The sequence below is a fragment of the Tachysurus fulvidraco genome, chromosome 6 (genome assembly GCF_022655615.1).
Source record: "Tachysurus fulvidraco isolate hzauxx_2018 chromosome 6, HZAU_PFXX_2.0, whole genome shotgun sequence".
In the NCBI taxonomy this organism is placed as follows: domain Eukaryota; kingdom Metazoa; phylum Chordata; class Actinopteri; order Siluriformes; family Bagridae; genus Tachysurus; species Tachysurus fulvidraco.
Window position 1 is genome coordinate 3515335 of NC_062523.1, and position 24975 is coordinate 3540309.

General features: G+C 46.3%; 1 protein-coding gene across 2 annotated transcripts; it reads right to left on the minus strand.

Moving 5' to 3' along the window:
• Window positions 1–894: 894 nt before the first annotated feature.
• LOC113655910 (BRCA1-associated RING domain protein 1) lies at window positions 895–24772 on the minus strand. Of its 2 annotated transcripts, XM_027166797.2 has the most exons (11): window positions 24579–24772; window positions 24187–24243; window positions 22314–22462; window positions 20033–20913; window positions 19837–19917; window positions 17191–17363; window positions 14598–14724; window positions 13692–13824; window positions 9413–9505; window positions 2880–2977; window positions 895–1876 (listed from the first exon to the last, which is right to left on the minus strand). In XM_027166797.2, exons 1-11 carry the CDS (start codon window positions 24674–24676, stop codon window positions 1541–1543), a joined length of 2226 nt encoding a protein of 741 aa, XP_027022598.2. In that variant the 5' UTR covers window positions 24677–24772; the 3' UTR covers window positions 895–1540. The 2 variants fall into 2 exon arrangements, with proteins under 2 accessions (XP_027022598.2, XP_047671397.1); XM_047815441.1 differs by lacking the exon at window positions 9413–9505.
• Between the last annotated feature and the right edge of the window lie 203 nt (window positions 24773–24975).

Genomic DNA, 24975 nt, shown 5'->3' on the forward strand with positions numbered 1-24975 from the left:
AACTTGTACACGGCTGGAGTTGTAATGTTTTATGTTCAATGTAATGTAGTCGTTGTGTTTGACCCCATCGACACCGCACACGGGGTTCACGATTACGACGACGGATCACGGCGAATCGAAAAGAAGCATGAAAAAGGTGCTAATAATTTCGGAGCTGACTTTTGGATGGAGCTTGATCTTTAAAGGAATCAGAAATCCAGACTAAGCACTGTGCAAAACTTTTGGCACCATAATCGATATAATTGTATACAAGGGTGCCAAAATTTTTGCAGAAAGCTTGGTAATTGTCGCTTACAATTTAAGACGTTTTGTAGAAAAGTCATTCTCAAAAATACCTTCCGACAAAACGTCTTAAATTGTAAGCGTTACTTACCGAGCGTTCTGCAAAACTTTTGGCACCCTTATATACAGTTATATCGTGTTTTTTTCTACTTAACTGTCAGATTTATAGACCGGGTTATTTATGGAATAAACTATGTGGATGTGTGAATTTAGGGGGTAATAATCCACAGCAGGGTGTAACATCCACACGTGCTATAATCTCCAATAACAGCGTGTGTTTTATTCCATCGCACTTTGCTAATGAGTGCGATTTATGATTATTCTTTTCATCCATCATTTAATATTTTAGAGTTCATCTGGTTTCAAATACCAGGTTTATCCTTCACCTTAGATTGTCTCCCTTGCGAACGAGCCGTTACCATAGAAACAATGATACCTAAATTTCCAGAAATCGAATTCATACAGAGAAATGTTGTTAAAGTAAATAATAGAGTGCTTTTCATTAGAAACCCTCTTGACGTCTGTTCTGGGAGTTTACCAGCAGAGAAGCACAGATTTTATTAATTAAATAAATAAATAAATAAATAAATAAAAATAACACCACCCGAGAGATCGGACACTCAAACCAGAGAGGAGATCTGGACTTATTTATTATTTTATTTTAGTTACTGCTTTTTATACAATCCATTTTTAGAAATGTTTCCTTACATGCCAAAGACTGTGTGGCTTATATAAAAAAATAGTCATAATAACAATAATTAAAGAATTAATATAAAGATAGAGATTTAGACAAATAAAAAAAAAAATCGTAATTCATTCACAGGAGCTTTTAGAAAGTTTTCATGGAAACCCGATTAATTCATTCAAGACAAAAAAAAAGTAATTTTATATCTAAGAAAATTCATCAACCCTGAATACATGATTACAGCATTACGATCACGAGTGTGTAAATCATTCGACACTAATTTAAAGAACTCCTCAGATATTCCAGCGTGTTAGCGTTAGTCTGTGAGCTTCCCTTTTATGGAGTTTTGTGGGCGTGGCTAAATTAAGACGAGATAATTAAGGCTCATTGAAGTCAATCGTTTGAGTTTGTTTAATGGAAGAACTTATTTCCACACAAATATATACGTAGTGAAAGAGATAAATGAGACGTGTCGAGCTTTACTCGGCAACACAGAAGATCGGCGCCGATCGTTTACATTCGCTGTGTGCGTCCTGTCGGTCGAGCTCAACGTACACGGGCGTAAAGATCGAGTCAGAGCTCGGGCACAGGAAGCATGCTGAAGGCCCTGATGCAGTCCAGCAGCCATGATGAAGGAGCTGACCACACTTTGCCCAGACGGACCGGCCCGGGTCTGCTGGAGCTCTGCGGATCGTACAGGACGTAGTGAGTGCAGAACGCCTGATCTGAGTCGGGCCGAGCGTGGTACGCCGCCGCCATCACCGTCTGGGTCACGTCGCTGTCGGCTTTGGGCTGCCGGCTGAGCATCTGGCCTCCTCCGGCCCTCACCAGCTGCACCAGCTCGTCTCTCGGGGGTTTGTGGAACGATCCGAGCAGGTAGAAGAAGCAGCCGTCGAAGAGCGGAGGCAGCTGGGAAGAGGAACAAAAAAATAATCAACCACACTGCTATCACCCGAATGCTCTATTTTGTGTAATCACCTCAAGGCAGAAGATAAATGTACGCTGAAAGTACGGAAGGTTGAACGCCGGGCAGTGTGTTATTTCTTCTTAAATGACTGTGCTCTTTTCTTTCTCACCCCATTCCCCATCCGACACACGGACCGCCTCCCTCCGATCTCGCTCGGTTCTTCATTTTCACTACAAATACGTCTCACGGCTTGGCGGGGCTGCGGCCGACTTGTAAGGATTATGGGTCAAAAATAAGGAAATAAAACAGAAAATGAAACATTCGATTCGTTTGGCTTTCGGGCACGTTAGAGGGGTGAGAGCTTCTTATCATTCTTCCTCAAATCTTGTATTGATGATGATGATGATGATGAGAAGCACATGACCACAGTCTTCATTGTAAATGGCTTATTCTGGTTTTATATCGTATTACATTATAATATTTAAATAAATAGAATAGTAAATACTCACTCACGCATTTTCTACCGCTTATCCGAAAATAGTAAATAAATAAATAAAATAGTAAATAAATAAATAAATAAATAGTAAATAAAAATAAATAAGTATAAACAAACAAACAAATAAATGAATGAATGAATGCTAACTAAACCAGCTGTAGAGAGCTTTGGCCTCTGGGACGTATAGAAACTGTTCCTTATTAACTTAAACTCTTTCAGGAAGTACAGCGATGATCTAAATCTCTCTGCTGGGCAAAAATAAATGCTCCCCTCGGGAGGTGACGATTCCCTGCATGAGCATCGAGGGAGAAATGAAGCTCTGTAAATGACCCGCGATTCACACGGCAGCGGTAATAAAAACTGAGATGTCCGAAGGGGACGCGAGGACGGAGACGCTTCATGCTGACAAGAGATGCCATTATAGGAGCAGGGACCCCGCGTGTGGCGTTATTACGGCTCCATGCGGACGACCGCGGTCAGGATGTCACGCTCGTGTCAGATTCGCTCACCAGACTGACTCTGTTCACACGAGACCTCTGTGGCCCGTCGCCCGCCTCGAACCCGCTCTCCTCCATCCACCGGCCCTGCTGCAGACACTCGGCCAGCCCTGAGACAGAGATGTGATCAAGTGATATGTAAAAGAGTAAAGTTCATTACTTTAACAGTGTTAGTGTATAATTATTAAGACGAGTTTATCCTTAAACAGCGTCGTACACACACAGGATCATTATTCATGTCCTTATACTACACTGTTAACAGGCGAGTTCTTATCCTCCTGAATAACACACACAGAGGACCGTCGTGTCGCCGGTGCTGCCAAGTTGGGCTTTATTGTGCAGAATTGAGCTACTGAAGTTCTCAAGGTCTCTAGTTGGGGTTCAAAAGCAACAAAAACAAAGTGTGAAAATATCTCAGTGCCAATATTCCAACATTCTGACTCATTACAACAGTTTATTTGTGAGACTTTTCATTTTCAGCATCTAAAGCTACAGTAATGGCAAACACCACACACACACACACACACACACACACACACACACACACACACACACACACACACACACACACACACACACACACACACACACTAACCACCACACACACACACACACACACACCTCCACACACACACAAACCTACACACACACCTCCACACACACACACAGAGCCACCTCCACACACACACACCTCCAAACACACACACCTCCAAACACACACACACACACACACACACACACACACACAGAGCCACCTCCAAACACACCTCCACACACACACACACCTCCACACACACACAGAGCCACCTCCAAACACACCTCCACACACACAGAGCCACCTCCAAACACACACCTCCAAACACACACACACACACACACCTCCACACACACAGAGCCACCTCCAAACACACCTCCACACACCTCCACACACACACCTCCCTCCACACACACACACACCTCCACACACACACACATACCTCAACACACACCCACACACACACCTCCACACACACATTGAATAATTGATTGAATCTTTCAATTATTTTCTTTTTTTTTACGGTTCATATCAGTCAGCTTTCACAACTGCCACATAGCCGCCCCCCCCCCGCCCCCCCCACACACACACACCCAGGATTTCAGACCAATAACCAAATTGATTGAATCAATATGCCCTTACTGTGGCTCTACAGTAAATCTCAAACCCGTACCTGGCAGCAGTGACACGGCCGCAGATCTGCGCATCACTTAAAATCTCAGTACATTTACTCATGAGCGGCTGGAGGAGGCTTTCAGCACAGACACAGCAGCACTAAAATGCAGATAACTGGCTCCTTTTCAAACAAGGACAAAGCAGTAGTTCTTTTACCTCAAGAGGCAGATAGGTTGCTGTATGAGAAAAAAAAACAAAAACCCAGGTTTCCATTTTCTGATTTTTAGACCGTATGCGGTGGCCGCTGAGACACATTTATTGTACAAGGCCACTCAACAAAGGCAGCAGCTGCTAGTGCGGCTACAGAAAATGGCCATTACCTGTTTTTTTCATCTGCTCTACTCGTTTACAAGCATCAGCTAGTGTTGTGTTCACACAGCCCAGGATACACAACTCTGTCAACTACTTAAAGAAAGACACACTTGTATTAAAGGCCCTTCACACTTGTTCTTCTGAGCACGAGGACAGAGTAAAGATATTGCAAGAACATTTATAGACACTGAAAACTTTACATATTGATGATGTTAATAAAGCTATTACCTCATCATGACTCTACATTACCTCATCATTATGTCAGTTTATATTACCTCATCATGACTCTACATTACCTCATCATTATGTCAGTTTATATTACCTCATCATGACTCTACATTACCTCATCATTCTGCGACTCTATATTCCCTCATGATATAACTATGAGTCGCTATATTACCTTTTTTTTGTGACTCTTCTTTACCTCCTCATTCCGCGACTCTATATTACCTCCTCATCATTCCGCGACTCTATATGACCTCCTCATCATTCCGCGACTCTATATTACCTCATCATTATTCCGCGACTCTATATTACCTCCTCATCATTCCGCGACTCTATATTACCTCCTCATCATTCCGTGACTCTATATTACCTCCTCATCATTCCGCGACTCTATAGTACCTCCTCATCATTCCGCGACTCTATATTACCTCCTCATCATTCCGCGACTCTATATTACCTCCTCATCATTCCGCCACTCTATATTACCTCCTCATCATTCCGCGACTCTATATTACCTCCTCATCATTCCGCGACTCTATATTGCCTCCTCATCATTCCGCGACTCTATATTACCTCCTCATCATTCCGCGACTCTGTACATTGCCTCATTACCTCATCATTATGTCAGTTTATATTACCTCATCATGACTCTACATTACCTCATCATTCTGCAACTCTATATTCCCTCATCATATAATTATTACTTTTTTTTCCCCCACGACTCTTTTTTACCTCGTCATTCTGCAACTCATCTTTACCTCATCATTCCCTCGACTCTACATCACCTCATCCTTGTGACTCGATATTACCTCTCTCATTATGTAACTCTATTAACACATTATAATTCTGTACTGCCTCATATTCATTATGTGACGATATTACCTCATCATTATCATCAGTATAGCACAGTGTCACATCATCATCCTCCTCAGAATCACTCCATATTACCTCATCCTCATTATGTAACTCTATAATGCCTCATCATCATTAGGACACTATATTACCTCATCATCATCAGTATAAATCCATATTACCTCATCCTCATTATGTAACTCTATAATGCCTCATCATCATTAGGACACTATATTACCTCATCATCATCAGTATAAATCCATATTACCTCATCCTCATTATGTAACTCTATAGTGCCTCATCATCATTAGGACACTATATTACCTCATCATAATTAGTATAAATGCATATTACCTCATCCTCATTATGTAACTCTATAGTGCCTCATCATCATTAGGACACTATATTACCTCATCATCATCAGTATAAATCCATATTACCTCATCCTCATTATGTAACTCTATAGTGCCTCATCATCATTAGGACACTATATTACCTCATCATCATCAGTATAAATCCATATCACCTCATCCTCATTATGAAATTCTATATTACTTCAGTGTCATGATGAGATATGAGACATGCATAATTACTGCAACACGATGCTCATGTTCGGTCTCATGTGGCTCCTATAAACAATCCCCTTCTTTATGTATACGGGCTACCCGCAAGCCACAAAGAGGAATAAAGCGGGTCAGAAAATGTAAGTAAGTAAGTAAGTAAGTAAGTAAGTAAATAAATAAATGAAAGAAAGGGGACATTTTCAGCCAACATTTTTCACTGCTGCTGCAAACATTTCCTTGCAGGTCGATTTAATATACGGTCATTTTTTTTCCAGTCAAAATTCTAAAAGACTCTATTTCCGGTTCCATATAAAACTTAAACATTATCCATTTTCTGTGAGAGAACGCAAAAGTGCTGCATATTTCAAACAGGGAACTTAAACTGGTTCGGGACACCTACATAACTCTCAGCGTTCCACATTCACGTCGATTGGCTCGTCTGCTGGTTTTATTGCCGTGGGAAAAAGAAAGACGGCTCGTCGATCGGTGACTCGTATGGATGTACTTCAGTGTTAAAACGTAGAGCTTCCACAAAGGTCTTAAGCCTAAAGCTCGATCCTTCTCATCCGTCTACAAGCCCCTGGAAGAAATTTCCTCTGCACTCACTAAGGATAGCCACGAGTGAATGCAAATGGCCTTCGGATGACAATTATATCTGTGAGGTAACCGTGCGTCGCCGCCACGTCCAGCACAGCCCTGTTACAGACGGACATTTTGCATGCCTTCATGGACGTGTGACACTCGGTCATTAGCAAGATGGCAAATGTAGCCACGATGTGAGCGTTATCTCCATCTCCGAAGCTGCAGAGTCTGTAGTGCAACAGTGCGGACTCGCACCTCGGCACCACCCACCCACACACACATTCCTCTACAGCAGTCATCAGCTATAATTATGTTTCTTCTGCCTCTTTAATTACAGCTTTCATTTCCAGAAACCCTGTCGGGCCGGAGACTCTAACGTCTCATCCTGGGGTTAATCCGACTCTCTCAGGACATTAGGGCCGGCTCGTTACCCGAGCGGAAAGGAGCCATTAGCATATCAGCTAATTAGATTCGCCACAATGAGGACTGCGTGTAAGTGTGCAGATGAGCCCAAAAGCTTGACGTGTGTAGTGCACAGTACAAGCGCCTCTGAGCTGTCAATCACAACACAGATGGCAGATAATCGAAAGAGCTTGTGCGCTGATGAGGCAGGACGATCGCAATATGTTTGACGACGCATATGTTTGGGATGAAAATCATGTCCCTGAACAATGTTTATTAAAGATTTAGAAATCTGATACAAGCTTTTTGATGATGAGGTCAAGATTTGATTTGATGCTTATTTCTCAGGACTGTTGTCTCACACTCAGTACAAGTGTCTGTACACCGTGAGATGATTTGCAGTGAATCACTGATTAAAGAGATTCTCTTCTGAACCTCTGTTAACAAGGCTTTTACACCTGGGCCCCAGTGATGGCCCCCAGTGATGGACTCGAGTGCGTTTGGTATGTAGTATGGGGATGTGGTAGCACAGTGTTTAAGGTGTTGGACTACACATTGGAAGGTTGTGAGTTCGAACCCCAGGTCCACCAAGCTGCCACTGCTGGGCCCCTGAGCAAGGCCCTTAACCCTAAATTGCTCAGTTGTAAAATAAATAAATAAATAATATTAATGTACGTCACTCCGGATAAGGGAATCTCCCAAATGCCATAGATTTCTGGTCCCCAGTCTCTTGGTTGTCTCAGTAATGACAAGCACATACCTATCCTATGACTTTAAATCAGTTTAAATGTTATTTTAGATGTTTATTACAAAGATACACGTCCTAAGTTTCCATTTTCATTCGATAAACATTATCCAGCCCAGTGTCTGGTCAAGCGTCTGGCCCAGCGCATCATAATAACAAGCATTCATTCATCTTCTACCGCTTATCCGAACTTCTCGGGTCACGGGGAGCCTGTGCCTATCTCAGGCGTCATCGGGCATCGAGGCAGGATACACCTTGGACGGAGTGCCAACCCATCACAGGGCACACACACATACTCTCATTCACTCACACTCTCACACACTACGGACAATTTTCCAGAGATGCCAATCAACCTACCATGCATGTCTTTGGGCCGGGGGAGGAAACCGGAGTAGCCGGAGGAAACCCCCGAGGCACAAGGAGAACATGCAAACTCCACACACACGAGGTGGAGGCGGGAATCTCAAAGGGGCCCGTGTCTGCCGGAATAATTCGGATTTGTTCTGTAAGGTTTCCTCATTTACTAACATTATAAAAAATTAAGAGAGAGGGAAAGTAACCGGAGTTAATCGTGTTTTTTTTCTTCTTCTGATGAATCTGATGTCTGAGTGCGACACATGAAAGGATATCGGGCGAACGCTCGGGTGAACCGGAGTAACAAATCCGACGACTGCTGAAAATCCCATTCAGTGGCGACAGAGAACAGTGGCGACAGCTCCAAATGAGAAAATATAGTGAGACTGAAAGCATTATTCAACAGGGGCAAAAAACATGACTCACTCTTATTAAGCGGAAAATTGTTCCACAGAGCTGCTGTGATTTATAGGACACTAAAGGACACCGAAGTCCACTGTGAAGCCGTTACGTCCCTCCGTCTAGTTCTCCTTTCTGCCGCTTTCTTTCATCGTAAACGAGCTAATTCTCTCCATCCATCTATCCATCCATCCAATATCTATCCATCTGTCTATCCATCTAATATCTACCTATCAATCTATCTATCCATCCAATATCTATCCATCTATCTATCCAGCTGTCCATCTAATATCTATCTATCAATCTACCCATCCATCCAATATCTACCCATCCAGTATCTACCCATCCATCCATCCAGTATCTACCCATCCATCTATCCATCTAGTATCTACCCATCCATCCATTCAGTATCTACCATCCATCCATCCATCTAGTATCTACCCATCCAGTGTCTATCCATCCATCCATCCATCAGTATCCATCTATCTATCTATCTATCTATCTATCTATCTATCTATCTATCTATCTATCTATCGGACTACATAATAAAGTCGTTTATCTGCATCCTTTCTTTATATATACACAGTGAATTCTCCGCCTTAGCCAAAGGTCCATTTTCATTTTCAGAATATTTACATATTTACCTTTCCCTTCTTTCTATTCAGTGGATGTAACAATATAAAGGCTGTAGCACAAAAGGAACATACAACTGTTTGCAATAAATAAATAAATCCCTGGAGATGAAAATGTAAGGAGTTTTGAAGATTCTGTACAAAATGACATGCAATCAGCTGCTTCCACTCAGAGCTGTTAAGTTGCTCAGCTTTAATTCAGTGGAATTGTTTTGTTTTCCCCCCAAACAGAAATGTGAACAGATGAATGGTAAAGTTACTGATCTTACATGTGAAGGATAAAACCCAGCAGCCACTGAGGATTCCCTGCAGGACGGTGAGGGTGGAGGGCATGGGACCATCAGCCACTATCACATGTGTGACTAGAGAGAGAGAGAGAGAGAGAGAGAGAGAGAGAGAGAGAGAGAGAGAGAGAGAGAGAGAGAGAGAGAGAGAGAGAGAGAACAGGAGAACAGAGAGAGAGAGAGAGACAGAGAGAAAGAGAGAGAGAAAACAGGAGAACAAAGAGAGAGAGAGAGAAAACAGGAGAAGAGAGAGAGAGAGAGAGAGAGAGAGAGAGAGCAGAGAGCAGAGAGAGAGACTAATCACTCATTTTATCTAATGGTTTCATCAATAATTATCAACAGATTTGTATCATACACGTCATATCTTTCTGATCTTGAAGAAAAGCAGAGGCAAAATCTCCAAATGGACCTGCAGAAAGTTTAAATATTAGTTCCTCAGGAGCTCTTAGTTCCCACACAATTCCACTGGACTACAAACTGTAGAAAGGACATCATTCACACTGACATCATTCACACTGACATCATTCACACTGACATCATTCACACTGACATTATTTCCTGTCACTAAATGAGGATGAGGTTCACTTCTGAGTCTGGTTCCTCTCAAGGTTTCTTCCTCATATCATCTCAGGGAGGTTTTCCTCACCATCATCACCTCAGGCTTGATCATTAGGGATAGATATTAAATAGATATGAATAGTAACTTAATTTTAAACTTTACAATTTCTATTCTGTTTCTCTACTTCTGTAAAGCTGCTTTAAGACGATGTGAATTGTGAAAAGTTCTAAACAAGTAAAATAAATGAAAGACTCTGATCTGCATGGAAGAGTCATCAGCAAACACACAAACACACAGACAAACACACGACAGACAGACACACACAGACACACAACGGCAGACACAGACAGACAGACACACACAGACAGACAGACACACAGACAGACACACACAGACAGACAACACAGACAGAGAGACACAGACACAACACAGACAGACACAGACAACACAGATAGACACAGACAACACAGACAGACAGACACAGACAACACAGACAGACAGACACAGACAACACAGACAGACAGACACACAACACAGACAGACACACAACACAGACAGACAGACAACACAGACAGACAGACAACACAGACAGACAGACAACACAGACAGACACACACAACACAGACAGACAGACAGAAACAACACAGACAGACAGACACAAACAACACAGACAGACAGACACAAACAACACAGACAGACAGACAGACAGACAGACAGACACACAACACAGACAGACAGACACAGACAGACAGACAGACAGACAGACACAGACAACACAGACAGACAGACAGACAGACAGACACAGACAGACAGACAACACACACAGACAGACACAGAGAGACACACACACAGACAGACAACACAGACAGACAGACAGACAGACAGACAGACAGACACAGACAACACAGACAGACAGACACAGAGAGACACACACACACACAGACAGACAACACAGACAGACACAGACAACACACACAGACAGACACAGACAGACACACACAGACAGACACACAGACAGACACAGACAGACAGACACACACAGACAGACAGAGACAGACAGACACACACAGACAGACAGACACACACAGACAGACAGACACACACAACAGACACAGACAACACACAGACAGACACAGACAGACACACACAGACAGACAGAGACAGACAGACAGAGACAGACAGACACACACAGACAGACAGAGACAGACAGACACACACAGACAGACAGAGACAGACAGACACACACAGACAGACAGAGACAGACTGACACACACAGACACAGACACACAGACAGAGACACACACAGACAAAAAAATGGTTTCATTCATATCTCTCTGATCGCACACAGTTTGTTCAACTAAAATCATTCACCTCTTCTGTAGTTTCCGTTACCTCTGGTGTACCCCAGGGCTCTGTCCTGGGCCCTTTGTTATTTATTACTTACCTTTTACCCCATTGGATATATTTTTCATAAACATCAGGTTAAGTTTCATTGCTATGCTGATGACACCCAGCTCTACCTTTCCACAAAATCGCATTCCAATCTCCCTCCATCTGCTCTTTCCGATTGTCTCATTGACATAAAATCATGGTTTTCAGCTAACTTTTTTAAACTAAATAGTAATAAAACAGAATTTCTTATTATAGGCACAAAAACTGTGATTAACAAATTTTAAAATTTTCTTATTTCCATTGATGAATCTCTCATAGCTCCCTCATCTTAGGTAAAGAGTCTTGGTGTCATCTTTGATAGTGTGTGTTTCATCCTTTCTTTTACCTCTCATGTAAATAATGTTACTCGGGCTGCATACTTTCACCTTCAAAATATCAATAGGCTTCATTCCTTTCTCACCACTCAATCTACCACCACTCTTATTCACAGTCTAGTAACCTCCCGGCTTGACTACTGTAATTCTCTTCTTATTGGGCTTCCTCACAAAACCCTTCATAAGCTGCAACTCGTTCAAAATTCTTCTGCCCGCATTATCACTCGTACTCCCTCTATCCATCATATTACACCTCTTCTGGAACAGCTACACTGGCTTCCCATTCATTTTCGTATCAAGTATAAAATTCTTCTTCTAACATTTAAAGCTATCCACAATCTATCTCCTTCATATCTTCTCTTAGGTCTTCTTCTTCTTCCACTCATTTCATCGTTCCCTCTGTCCGTCTTGTAACTATGGGGAATAGAGCTTTCGGTTACTCTGCACCTCAGCTCTGGAACTCACTTCACTCCGTAATATTGATTCTCTTACATCATTTAAATCTCAGCTTAAAACTCATCTGTTTAGTTTAGCTTATTCTACATCATGATTTGTAATGTTGGTCCAATTTGTATTCCTATGTAACTATTTTTTTTTTCTTCTTCTTCTTCTTCTTCTTTTGTATGGTGACCTTGAGTGTTCAGAAAGGCGCCTTTAAACAAAAATGTATTATTATTATTATTATTAGACAGACACGCACAACAGCGGCACAACAGCGACACAACATTTCTGTTGACTTTGTTGTCCACATCCAGATATCGTGTTGTTTTTTTGGCGATGTGTGTTCTAGCACCATGTCACATACTAAGCGTAAGCCATTGACGTGTCATTCAGAGACAGAAAAGAACTGGATATTATAGAAGCATCTCCGACACTCGGCGAAATCGTAATTACGAGTGGGAAACTGGTAAGTATCGGGTTAGTAAGAAAACGTGGAGGTAGCAGTTTGAGGTAAATACAGACACATCCGTAAAACGTCACGTGGCATCATTCTAACAGCTTCGGACGCCTTAATGACACGTGGTTTGTTATTGTTCCAACATTTCTTCACAAAAATAAGCTTCAACACGGTTCATCTTGTTGGAAACAGATCTGTAATCCCACAGTATGTCCTATTATATTATGACAATATTATTGAAAAAGTCTCAGACTCATTTCCATATCACAAACAGTCACGACGAAGTGCAGCATCCAGTCCGACAGCCATTAATTAAAAATCAAACAGCATTTTTTTTTCCTGCTTCCTGAATAACAAAGGCTTTCCGTTCGCTAATTATTAAAAGCTCTTCATTATTTCTTAACGCACAAATGTGTGCAAGCTCAAAGAGGATCTTTTTTTTTTTTTTAACAAATAAACCATCGAAAAAACAAATGGAATGGAAATACGAAAGCGTCTCTCTCTCTTCTGGCGTTTCACGTCGTTCAACAATCCGATACTGACGGGGCGGCTTCGGGTTCCTTCCGTTTCGACGCCTTCTCGAAGTCTGACGCTCTCTGGGTTAAAGATTAGACTTTACGCTTTAGATTCATCCAAGGCTGTTGATTTCACAGCGCCGTGAAATCTCCTGAGAGGAACGTCATAACGAATGCATCGTGTTCGAGGGGGAAGGTTTGTAATTATCCTCGTTATGCTGAAAGTGGACGACTTACATGCTTAAATGTTTCATTAGAATAAATAAATAAATAAATAAATAAACAAACTTATGCAAAATTTCTGCCTCAGGTAACAAAGACATTTCAGATTCATCCAATCAGGGTTGTCGATACTCGGATATGCAAATCAGAAGAAGGTTAAGGCGGAGTTCAGGAAAGTACAGCGTGAAACCTCAGACTATGAAGAACCAGGATTCAGGGTTAACCCCAGGGAAAGTGTGAAACCTCACAGGATTGTGTTTACAGTTTACTAAGACCAGGGGAAATATTTCACATGCTAAATTACCTGCATTGGAGAAAGTCTCGACTCGTTTTCCTCCCAGGACTCGAGCTGCTTTGGTGAGCTGGTTCTGCTGAGCTGCTGTTAGTTTACTACCAATCAGAGCGACGTGAACGTCTTTCTTCATCAGAGCAGGAGACTGAAACAAAAGGACGTAACAGCAGAACAGTTTTTACCTAGAAACAGTCGGTAGTTTAAAAAAAAAAAAAAAAGAGCACCTCGTGAACAGTAACGCAGCTCGTCCACTGCAGCTAATACTGAACATAAACTTGCACCGACGACTCTTCTTTTTAAAGGGAACCATGACTTAACAATTCATCCGATTCATCTCCATTTATTCGTGGAATCGTTTTCTTTCCAGCCAATAATACGAAGCTTACGACTTTGTCCGCCGCAGTTCTACGACTTGAAGCGGATCAGACGAGGTGCACGTTAAGGGATTTTTGTGTATGATTAACAAGTAAACTGCTGCATATCCGGGTTAAGGGGGGCACGGTGGCTTAGTGGTTAGTACGTTCGCCTCACACCTCCAGGGTCGGGGGTTCGATCCCCGCCTCTGCCTTGTGTGTGTGGAGTTTGCATGTTCTCCCCGTGCCTCGGGGGTTTCCTCCGGGTACTCCGGTTTCCTCCCCTGGTCCAAAGACATGCATGGTAGGTTGATTGGCATCTCTGGAAAATTGTCCGTAGTGTGTGAGTGTGTGTGAGTGAATGAGAGTGTGTGTGTGCCCTGCGATGGGTTGGCACTCCGTCCAGGGTGTATCCTGCCTCGATGCCCGATGACGCCTGAGATAGGCACAGGCTCCCCGTGACCCGAGAAGTTTGAATAAGCGGTAGATAATGAATGAATGAATATCCGGTTTGATAGGTGTGTGTGTTTATGTGTGTCTGTGTTTATGTGTGTGGTGTCTGTACCTTTGAAAGGTTTGCTGGAGAGCTCACTGGCGTCAGTACCTCATGGAGTGCCTCAGGGACCGAACTTAAGACCTCTCGCATTTCTGCAGTCGCGGCATAATCAACAGGTCGAAGGCCAAATATATTCCTGTAACACAATTTACTTCACTTAATACTGTATACAGTCTCAGAGAACAAAAGTCTGTTGTTTATTTGTTGTTTTTTTTTGGTTTGTTTATTTGTTTGTTTCTAAAAGTTTGTGAGGATGACGACGGTAATTTTTATCCCCGTTAACAAAAACAAAAACCACTGAAAGAGGATGTACTTTCTTTTTTCACTCATTAGAATCAAATCCAAATCCAAATGAGTGATTCGTTCATTAGATTCGCTCTAACCTATTGGGTTGACTCGGCGAATCGGTGAATCGACTCGTGTAAACCTGAAAGCAGGATGTCGATCTGAAGCCTTATTAAGAAATATTTATCGTCCGAGTGCGCGTTAATGAAAAAAAATGACTCGGTGTTCGTCTGCGCCGCAGATTCAAAACGACGTAGCTACCTAGAAGCTGAGCGATTCGTAGTCGATACGTGCTGCTTGGCACCACATGACACGAGTCGTTCTGTAGGAAGGAAACTTTTGTCTAATCAGACACTAATTGACTTTTTTTTTTTCTAAATCGATTAGCGGTTTCAGCCCTAGTAATAATTACACATGACGTACATTTCAAACCGGGCAAATAACAATAACACGTAATAAATCAGTATGCATTGTGTTCAGCGGCTAATGAGAGGAAGGTGCAGATCCGTGACCGCCAGCTCCGATCCCTGAGGACGGATTTAAAGCGAGCGGGACTCGTCTGAGAAGTGAAAAACACACAGCGCTGTTTGCTCAGATGAAGCGTCAATATGCAAATAACACCTGGGGGACAATTAGCAGGTCCGCTGGTCCGTAAAATATTTCATTTGGATTCATGAGGCAGTGGGATTCCCCTTCTCTAACCGCAGAGACGTGGGACGAGTGGCGTGGAGACGTGCCGCAGATACCAGAACAATGCGGATATATTCTGATCGACGAGGTCACTGAAATTATCGTTAAATCATATCGATGCTTACAATTCTGGGATGGATCTGATGATTGTTTAACTGTGTGTGTGTGTGTGTGTGTGTGTGTGTGTGTGTGTGTGTGTGTGTGTGTGTGTGTGTGTGTTCGCACTTTCTCTGCAAGCCTCCCACATGGAAAAACACACTTTAGAATCTACAGTGTCAGACTCAGTGCACAAAGTACACAAACACACACGCACGCGCACACACACACACACACACACACACACACACACACACACACACAAAGACAAAACAGTCCATAAACAGTTCTTCTTCTTAGCTTGTTTGCTTTTTGCTGTTATTTAATGCTCACTCTCTCACACACTCACACAAGCACACACTCACACAAGCACACACTCACACAAGCACACACTCACACAAGCACACACTCACACAAGCACACACTCACACAAACACACACTCTCTCTCTCCCCTGTAGTGTCAGTGACATGAATCAGCTCAGCAAGCAGTGAGGATTACTGCTGGAACTGCAGAGTGCCCCCCACACCACCCCACCCCACACACACACACACACACACACAGTGAAGATCAATGAAGCTTCGCCATCTTACTCCTTTAAGAAGCAACACACACACACGCACACACTGTTACAGGTCTGACTCTAGTTAAACCTAACTCCAGGCCTGTTCTCAGTGCGTGTGTGTGTGTGTGCGCGTGTGTGTGTGGGTGAGTATGTGTGTGTGTGTGTGTGTGTGTGTGTGTGGGTGAGTATGTGTGTGTGTGGGGGGGGGGTGAGTGTATGAGTGGGTGAGTACGTGTTTGTGTGTGTGGGTGTATGAGTGGGTGAGTATGTGTTTGTGTGTGTGGGTGTACGAGTGGGTGAGTATGTGTGTGTGTGTGTGTGTGTATGTGTGTGTGGGTGAGTGTATGAGTGGGTGAGTGTATGAGTGGGTGAGTGTATGAGTATGTGTGTGTGTGTGGGTGTATGAGTGGGTGAGTATATGTGTGTGTGTGTGTGTGTGTGTGGGTGTGGGTGGGTGAGTGTATGAGCGGGTGAGTGTGTGTGTGTGTGGGTGAGTATGTGTGTGTGTGTGTGGGTGAGTATGTGTGTGTGCGTGTGTGTGTGCGGGTGAGTGTGCGTGTGTGTGTATATATATATGAGTGGGTGAGTGTATGAGTGGGTGAGTATGTGTGTGTGTGTGTGTGTGTGTGGGTGGGTGAGTGTATGAGCGGGTGAGTGTGTGTGTGTGTGGGTGAGTATGTGTGTGTGTGTGGGTGAGTATGTGTGTGTGTGTGGGTGTGTGTGTGGGGGTGAGTGTGTGTGTGCGTGTGTATATATATGAGTGGGTGAGTGTGTGGGTGAGTGTATGAGTGGGTGAGTATATGTGTGTGGGGGGGGTATGAGTGGGTGAGGGTGTGTGTGTGTGTGTGTGTGTGTGTGTGTGTGGGTGAGTATGTGTGTGTGAGTATGTGTGTGTGAGTATGTGTGTGTGTGAGTATGTGTGTGTGTGTATATGTGTGTGTGAGTATGAGTGTGTGTATGTGCTTACAGTACAGAGGTTGAGGCGCCGTGATGAAGCAGCAGTTTAGCTACGGCAGCGTGTCCGTTCCTCACGGCATCGTGTAGAGGAGAGTCGTTCTCGTAGCCGGGTGTGTTAATCAGCGCCCCCTGCTGGAGCAGCAGCTCCACCACAGCCACATGACCCAGGTTACACGCCTCATGCTGAGGAGAAAACGCATTAAAACACATTAAAACTGTAATAAACACAGAAACAACGTGAGAATGTGTGTAGAAACACGATTAACTTTTATTTAAAGGGGAATATAGTTATTCACTTGTTCAGATAAATCCATCTCTCTTTTATACTAGTTGTGTTCTATTCTAACCATCCATCCATCCATCCATTTTCTACCGCTTATCCGGGGCCGATTTTAATGCTAATTCTTTCTTGTATTCTTCTTATGGCACAGACAACGATATAAACAATAACAATAATAACAACAATAATAATAATAATAATAACTGCCATGTTTGAGCAGGTGTGCGCGCGCGTGTGTGTGTGTGTGTGTGTGTGTGTGTGTGTGTGTGTGTGTGTGTGTGTGTGTGTGTGTGAATTGCTATTAAACTCAGATTAAACGCATCATTTATTACCAAACCCCCCGGGGGTTAAACACTACAGCATAGCTGTTTATTCCAACTTCAATTACAAAGAAAAAAGAAACACACACGAGCACCCTCACACACACACTCACACGCGCGCACCCCCTCACACACACTCACGCGCGCACCCCCTCACACACACACTCACGCGCGCACCCCCTCACACACACACTCACGCGCGCACCCCCTCACACACACACTCACGCGCGCACCCCCTCACACACACACTCACGCGCGCACCCCCTCACACACACACTCACGCGCGCACCCCCTCACACACACACTCACGCGCGCACCCTCGCACACTCACGCGCGCACTCTCGCACACTCACGCGCGCACTCTCGCACACTCACGCGCGCACTCTCGCACACTCACGCGCGCACTCTCGCACACTCACGCGCGCACTCTCGCACACTCACGCGCGCACTCTCGCACACTCACGCGCGCACTCTCGCACACTCACGCGCGCACTCTCGCACACTCACGCGCGCACTCTCGCACACTCACGCGCGCACTCTCGCACACTCACGCGCGCACTCTCGCACACTCACGCGCGCACTCTCGCACACTCACGCGCGCACTCTCGCACACTCACGCGCGCACTATCTCACACACGCGCGCGCACCCTCACACACACACACACACACACACGCGCACCCCCTCACACACACACACACGTGCGCACCCCCTCACACACACACACGTGCGCACCCCCTCACACACACACACACACGTGCGCACCCCCTCACACACACACACACACGTGCGCACCCCCTCACACACACACACACACGCGCACCCCCTCACACACACGCGCGCACCCCCTCACACACACACACACACACACACACGTGCGCACCCCCTCACACACACACACACACGTGCGCACCCCCTCACACACACACACACACACACACACACACACACACACACACGTGCGCACCCCCTCACACACACAAACACACACGTGCGCACCCCCTCACACACACACACACACACGTGCGCACCCCCTCACACACACACACACGCGCGCACACCTTCACGCACACACGCGCGCGCACCCCCGCACACTCACGCGCGCACCCTCTCACACACGCGCGCGCACCCCATCACACACGCGCACCCCCTCCCACACACACGTGCGCACCCCCTCACACACACACACACTCGCACCCCCTCACACACACACACACTCGCACCCCCTCACACACACACACACGCGCGCGCACCCCCTCACACACACACACGCGCGCGCACCCCCTCACACACACACACACGCGCGCACCCCCTCACACACACACGCGCGCGCACCCCCTCACACACACACACACACACGCGCGCACCCCCTCACACACACACGCGCGCACCCCCTCACACACACACGCACGCGCGCGCACCCCCTCACACACACACGCGCGCGCGCAAACCCCCTCACACACACACGCGCGCGCAAACCCCCTCACACACACACGCGCGCGCGCACCCCCTCACACGCGCGCGCAAACCCCCTCACACGCGCGCGCAAACCCCTTCACACACACGCGCAAAACCCCTCACACACACACGCGCGCAAACCCCCTCACACACACGCGCGCGCAAACCCCCTCACACACACACACGCGCAAACCCCCTCACACACACACGCGCAAACCCCCTCACACACACACATGCGCAAACCCCCTCACACACACGCGCGCGCGCAAACCCCCTCACTCACACGCCCGCGCGCAAACCCCCTCACACACACGCGCGCGCGCAAACCCCCTCACACACACACGCGCGCGCACCCCCTCACACACACGCGCGCACCCCCTCACACACACACGCGCAAACCCCCTCACACACACACGCGCAAACCCCCTCACACACACACACACACGCGCAAACCCCCTCACACACGCGCGCACGCAAACCCCCTCACACACACACGCTCGCAAACCCCCTCACACACACACGCTCGCAAACCCCCTCACACACACAGACAAATAGAAAGAGAGAGAGAGACAGACAGACAGAAGGAGAGACAGTACTGACCAGTGGGGTCCAGCCTGCGTGGTCCTTCAGGTTGGGGTCTGCTCCCTGCTCCAGCAGCTCTCTGGTGGTCTCCACGTCACCCTGCACATCAATGTATTTAAATCACCTTCACACCAAGGCCATGTTCTCAGTTCACCTGATTTACACAGAACACATGATCAACACTGTATGAAATCCACAGCATTAAACCACAGACCTTAATGGCGGCGAGGTGCAGAGGTGTCTCTCCTTTATGGTTCCTCTTCATGTAGGCGGGGCTAGCCTGGCTCCTCCCACTAGCAGGAGAATACCCTCGGACTTCCTTCTCTTTCCTGTCCTCTACGGGTCTTTCAGGAATGCCGGAATACAGAGAGGTGACTGGAGAAGGACCGGATCGTCTCCTCCTCACCCTCTGGCCTGGAGACAGTCTGGGACGCTTCGGTGTGCTCTGTGGGCTTCCGCCTTGCGCTCTGGACCTTTTTGGAGTAGAACGAGGATGCTGTTGGATCTCTGAGAGAGCTTGATCGGGTTGCTTCTCCCTCCCATCCTTCAGGATGCTCCTCATCTCTCTCTTTGGGCTGATGACTGGTTCCTCACCGTGAGAAACCTCCTGAACCTCTTCCACATCCTGTTTAGTGCCACTGCTGGGACACTGGAAGGACACCCTCTTTCCGCTCCTCGTATCAATCTTGTCCTCCTCGTCCTCCATCGCATCATCTTTCCCAAACCCCCACTGCTGGTTCACGGCCTTTAGCCTCTTCTTCTTCTCCTTATTTTGAATCCTGGTGCCTCGGACTCGCTTCTTAACAACGTTCTTTAGTTTCTTTTGTTCTTTCTTCTTCTTCTTTTTCTTCTGTTCAGTTCCTGCTCTCGCTCTGGGAGGTGTGGAGGAGCCTGAATCCTGCGAGGAGGAGGTGAAGTTGAAAACGGACAGGACGCTGGAGTCGGAACGCTGCGGCACGGACGGCTTCGAGTCGGCCGTGTTCTCCGCTCGACAGCGCACTTTACGGCTCTTCGGGCTGAACCAGATCTTGAAGTTCTTCTTCTTGGTGAGGACCGAGGGTTCCGTCGAGGGCGCTGGAGAATCAGCAGGAAGTTCTGAGAAAATCAAAAAGCTGATCAACCGTTTGGTCAAATTATCAGGTGACAGGAAGGAATCTCCAGTGTCAGAGGTTAAAGCAGTAACGCTAAGCTACTAGAATGTCTGAGAAACCAACGTATCCATATCATAGTCAGATATTTTGTATTTTTCAGGAGCCACAAAATGGCTGATGCGCAACAGGAGCGCTTGATTCAGAAGATGCCATAAAACTGTAAAATTCACATGATCCACAATCCGCATGCAATTATCAAAGATTAATAATGGCATTTAACTCTAAAGATTTGCAAATGACACATTTTAATGAAACAGTTAATTGAGAAAAACACTCTGAATAAAGAGAGTCCACGCTGGTTTATGTGAAATAAAAGTAAGAAATAAGTTAGTAAAGTACACAGGGCTTAACACCATGACAACATCTGGACTGTAGCACTCACCTCACTTAACCTCACAGATGTTATTTCATGACATAAAGAAGGAGAACATTTTTTGTAATGAAAGTATGTAATGAAAATAATAATAATATCAAGCTGGTGAAAGTGCTGGCTGTGTTTAATATGCTGCCCTGTCCGTCTCTGAGCAGAGCTACGAGCTAAAGACCAGTGTGACTAATTGCATCACATAATTATAGTCATTAGCGAAGCTGAATTTCAGCCAGATATTTGCATATATTTGTTTCCCTCCGATTAATTCTGACCTGTTAATATTCGGCAGGAATGTGCAGGCTGAAAGAATGGTGGAGGAATTACAGTCATGTTACTTCAGCATACGATAAGGTACGATATGTACACGGGGTTCGGCTCGTGAGGTACGAGGTGCACGCGGTTCGGCGCGTGAGGTACGAGGTGCACGCGGTTCGGCGCGTGAGGTACGAGGTGCACGCGGTTCGGCGCGTGAGGTACGCGGTACACGGGGTTCGGCGCGTGAGGTACGCGGTACACGGGGTTCGGCGCGTGAGGTACGCGGTACACGGTGGTTCGGAGCGTGAGGTACGAGGTACACAGTGTGCGGTGCGTGAGGCACCATGTGCGGTGCGTGAGGCACCATGTGCGGTGCGTGTGGCACGATGTACAGTGCGTGTGGCACGATGTACAGTGCGTGTGGCACGATGTACAGTGCGAGAGGCACCATGTAGTGTGAGAGGCACCATGTAGTGTGAGAGGCACCATGTAGTGTGAGAGGCACCATGTAGTGTGAGAGGCACCATGTAGTGTGAGAGGCACCATGTAGTGTGTGAGGCACCATGTAGTGTGAGAGGCACCATGTAGTGTGAGAGGCACCATGTAGTGTGAGAGGCACCATGTAGTGTGAGAGGCACCATGTAGTGTGTGAGGCACCATGTAGTGTGAGAGGCACCATGTAGTGTGAGAGGCACCATGTAGTGTGATGTGTTCTTTACCTGAGCACTCAGAGGGACAGAGAACAGCCTCTAGCTGCAGGAAGAGCTGTGTGATGTTACTGATCTGTCTGTTTATGTGGACATCTTTCACCCAGGCAGGACTGAGACACACACTGCAGCCGTCTCCCACACGAGAACCTGCACATGACCTGGAGCAACACACACACAGACACACACACACAGACACACACAGGTTGACTAATTGACAGACACATAATTGTAACATGGTCTGGGGTCAGTTGAAGCACAGTTTGAAGTTGGATGTGATGGTAGGATGTAACATGCTGTGAAATCGGCTGTAATAAAGCGCAGGGTCAGATACTGACACAGATAATTGCAACATGCTGTGAGGTCAATTATGACATGGAGTGGGGTGGGATGTGTGGGGCATTGTGATGGGTGGGGCGGTGTGATGTAATGGTGGGGTGATGTGATGGTGGTGTATGGTGATGTAATGGGCGGGGCGATGTGATGGGTGGTGTATGGTGATGTGATGGGTGGTGTATGGTGATGTGATGGGTGGTGTATGGTGATGTGATGGGTGGGGTGGTGTGATGGGCAGTGTATGGTTATGGGTGGGGCGTTGTATGGTGATGGGTGGTGAAGGGCGTTGTGATGTGATGGGCGGTGTGATGTGATGGGCGGTGTGATGTGATGGGCGGTGTGATGTGATGGGCGGTGTGATGGGTGGTGTGATGGGCGGTGTGATGGGCGGTGTGATGGGATGTGATGTGAGGTGTGATGGGCGGTGTATGGCGATGTGATGGGCGGTGTATGGCGATGTGATGGGCGGTGTATGGCGATGTGATGGGCGGTGTATGGCGATGTGATGGGCGGTGTATGGCGATGTGATGGGCGGTGTATGGCGATGGGTGGGGCGGTGTGATGTGATGTGATGTGATGGGCGGTGTGATGTGATGTGATGTGATGGGCGGTGTGATGTGATGTGATGTGATGGGCGGTGTGATGTGATGTGATGTGATGTGATGGGCGGTGTGATGTGATGTGATGTGATGGGCGGTGTGATGTGATGTGATGGGCCGTGTGATGGGATGGGCGGTGTGTGGGGATGTGATGGGATGGATGGCGGTATGTGATGGGATGGCGGTGTGATGGGATGGATGGGCGGTGGGATGGGATGGGATGGGCGGTGGGATGGGATGGGATGGGATGGGATGGGATGGGCGGGTGTGATGGGGATGGGATGGGATGGGCGGTGTGATGGGATGGGATGGGATGGGCGGTGTGATGGGATGGGAGGTGTGATGTGATGTGATGGGCGGTGTGATGTGATGTGATGGGCCGTGTGATGGGATGGGCGGTGTGATGGGATGGGATGGGCGGTGTGATGGGATGGGATGGGCGGTGTGATGGGATGGGATGGGATGGGCGGTGTGATGGGATGGGATGGGATGGGCGGTGTGATGGGATGGGATGGAATGGGCGGTGTGATGGGATGGGATGGAATGGGCGGTGTGATGGGATGGGCGGTGTGATGGGATGGGATGGGCGGTGTGATGGGATGGGATGGGATGGGATGGGATGGGCGGTGTGATGGGATGGGATGGGATGGGATGGGCGGTGTGATGGGATGGGATGGGATGGGCGGTGTGATGGGATGGGATGGGATGGGATGGGCGGTGTGATGGGATGGGATGGGATGGGATGGGCGTTGTGATGGGATGGGATGGGATGGGATGGGCGGTGTGATGGGATGGGATGGGATGGGCGGTGTGATGGGATGGGATGGGATGGGATGGGATGGGCGGTGTGATGGGATGGGATGGGATGGGATGGGATGGGCGGTGTGATGGGATGAGTGGTGAGCTGTAAAATGGCAGGAGGTCAGTTGTAACTTTGACATGTAACCCACCTGCACAACAGATGCTCACACACTCCCAGACACACCGGCTCTGTCAGGATGTTCTCACTAGAAGAAACAAAGTGTTCATAAAAAAGAAAAGTTGTTTTATTACAGTTTTAATATTAGACCAGAAATAACCAAGATGAGATTTAACTAGATTTAATGTAAGGAGAAATAAAACAGTAAGAATTTACTTTAAATATTAAAATAGTTTCATTTCTAGACAGTGAAATTTCTTCCCTACATCTAGATCAGCGCCGCATCCCAAATACATAAGGTTTAGAACATCAAGTGCCCTAAAAATGGTTACATCATAGCGTATTTAGGGCACTAGTGAAGTGAACATGACGCGATTTGAGACACAGCCCATGACCGTCTCCTTTATTATTTAGAAAACTTACCATTTAGAGCACAAAAGTAGCTTCCGGAAATGTACCATGGCCTCTCGAGTTTTAATCCACAGCCCATTATCTGGCTGTGCTTCAGGAACAGAAGCCATGATGGACTAAAAAAGAGAAAATAAAAGCGAAAACGTTGTTGTTTTGATCTGCAGATCACTACAGTCGCTTCCGGGTTTGAGGCTCCCGCCAGTACAGAGCCGAGTGGGCGGGGCTTACGCGCATGTCTCTTATTGGTACAGAAAGCGTGAGGCGTGGTTTCAGAGCTTTTAACTGATTGGTTGATGACGTTGAGTGATGTGTTTGAATGAATGAATGAATCATGTTTGTATGTTTTATTACTTGTTTTTTGTAAATAAAGGTTGTGACTTTATTTTATTATTCAGCAGGTCTGTATATA

Bases quoted from the DNA above. Each gene is read 5' to 3' on its own strand.
- LOC113655910 (XM_027166797.2), bottom strand. From the start codon at position 24,676: ATGGCTTCTGTTCCTGAAGCACAGCCAGATAATGGGCTGTGGATTAAA. The intron at 14,725-17,190 runs GTAAGCACATAC...ATTGTGTTACAG, and splicing joins GGCGCCTCAACCTCTGTACT to GAATATATTTGGCCTTCGAC. The intron at 9,506-13,691 runs GTAATTTAGCAT...CTCTCTCTCTAG, and splicing joins CGAGACTTTCTCCAATGCAG to TCACACATGTGATAGTGGCT.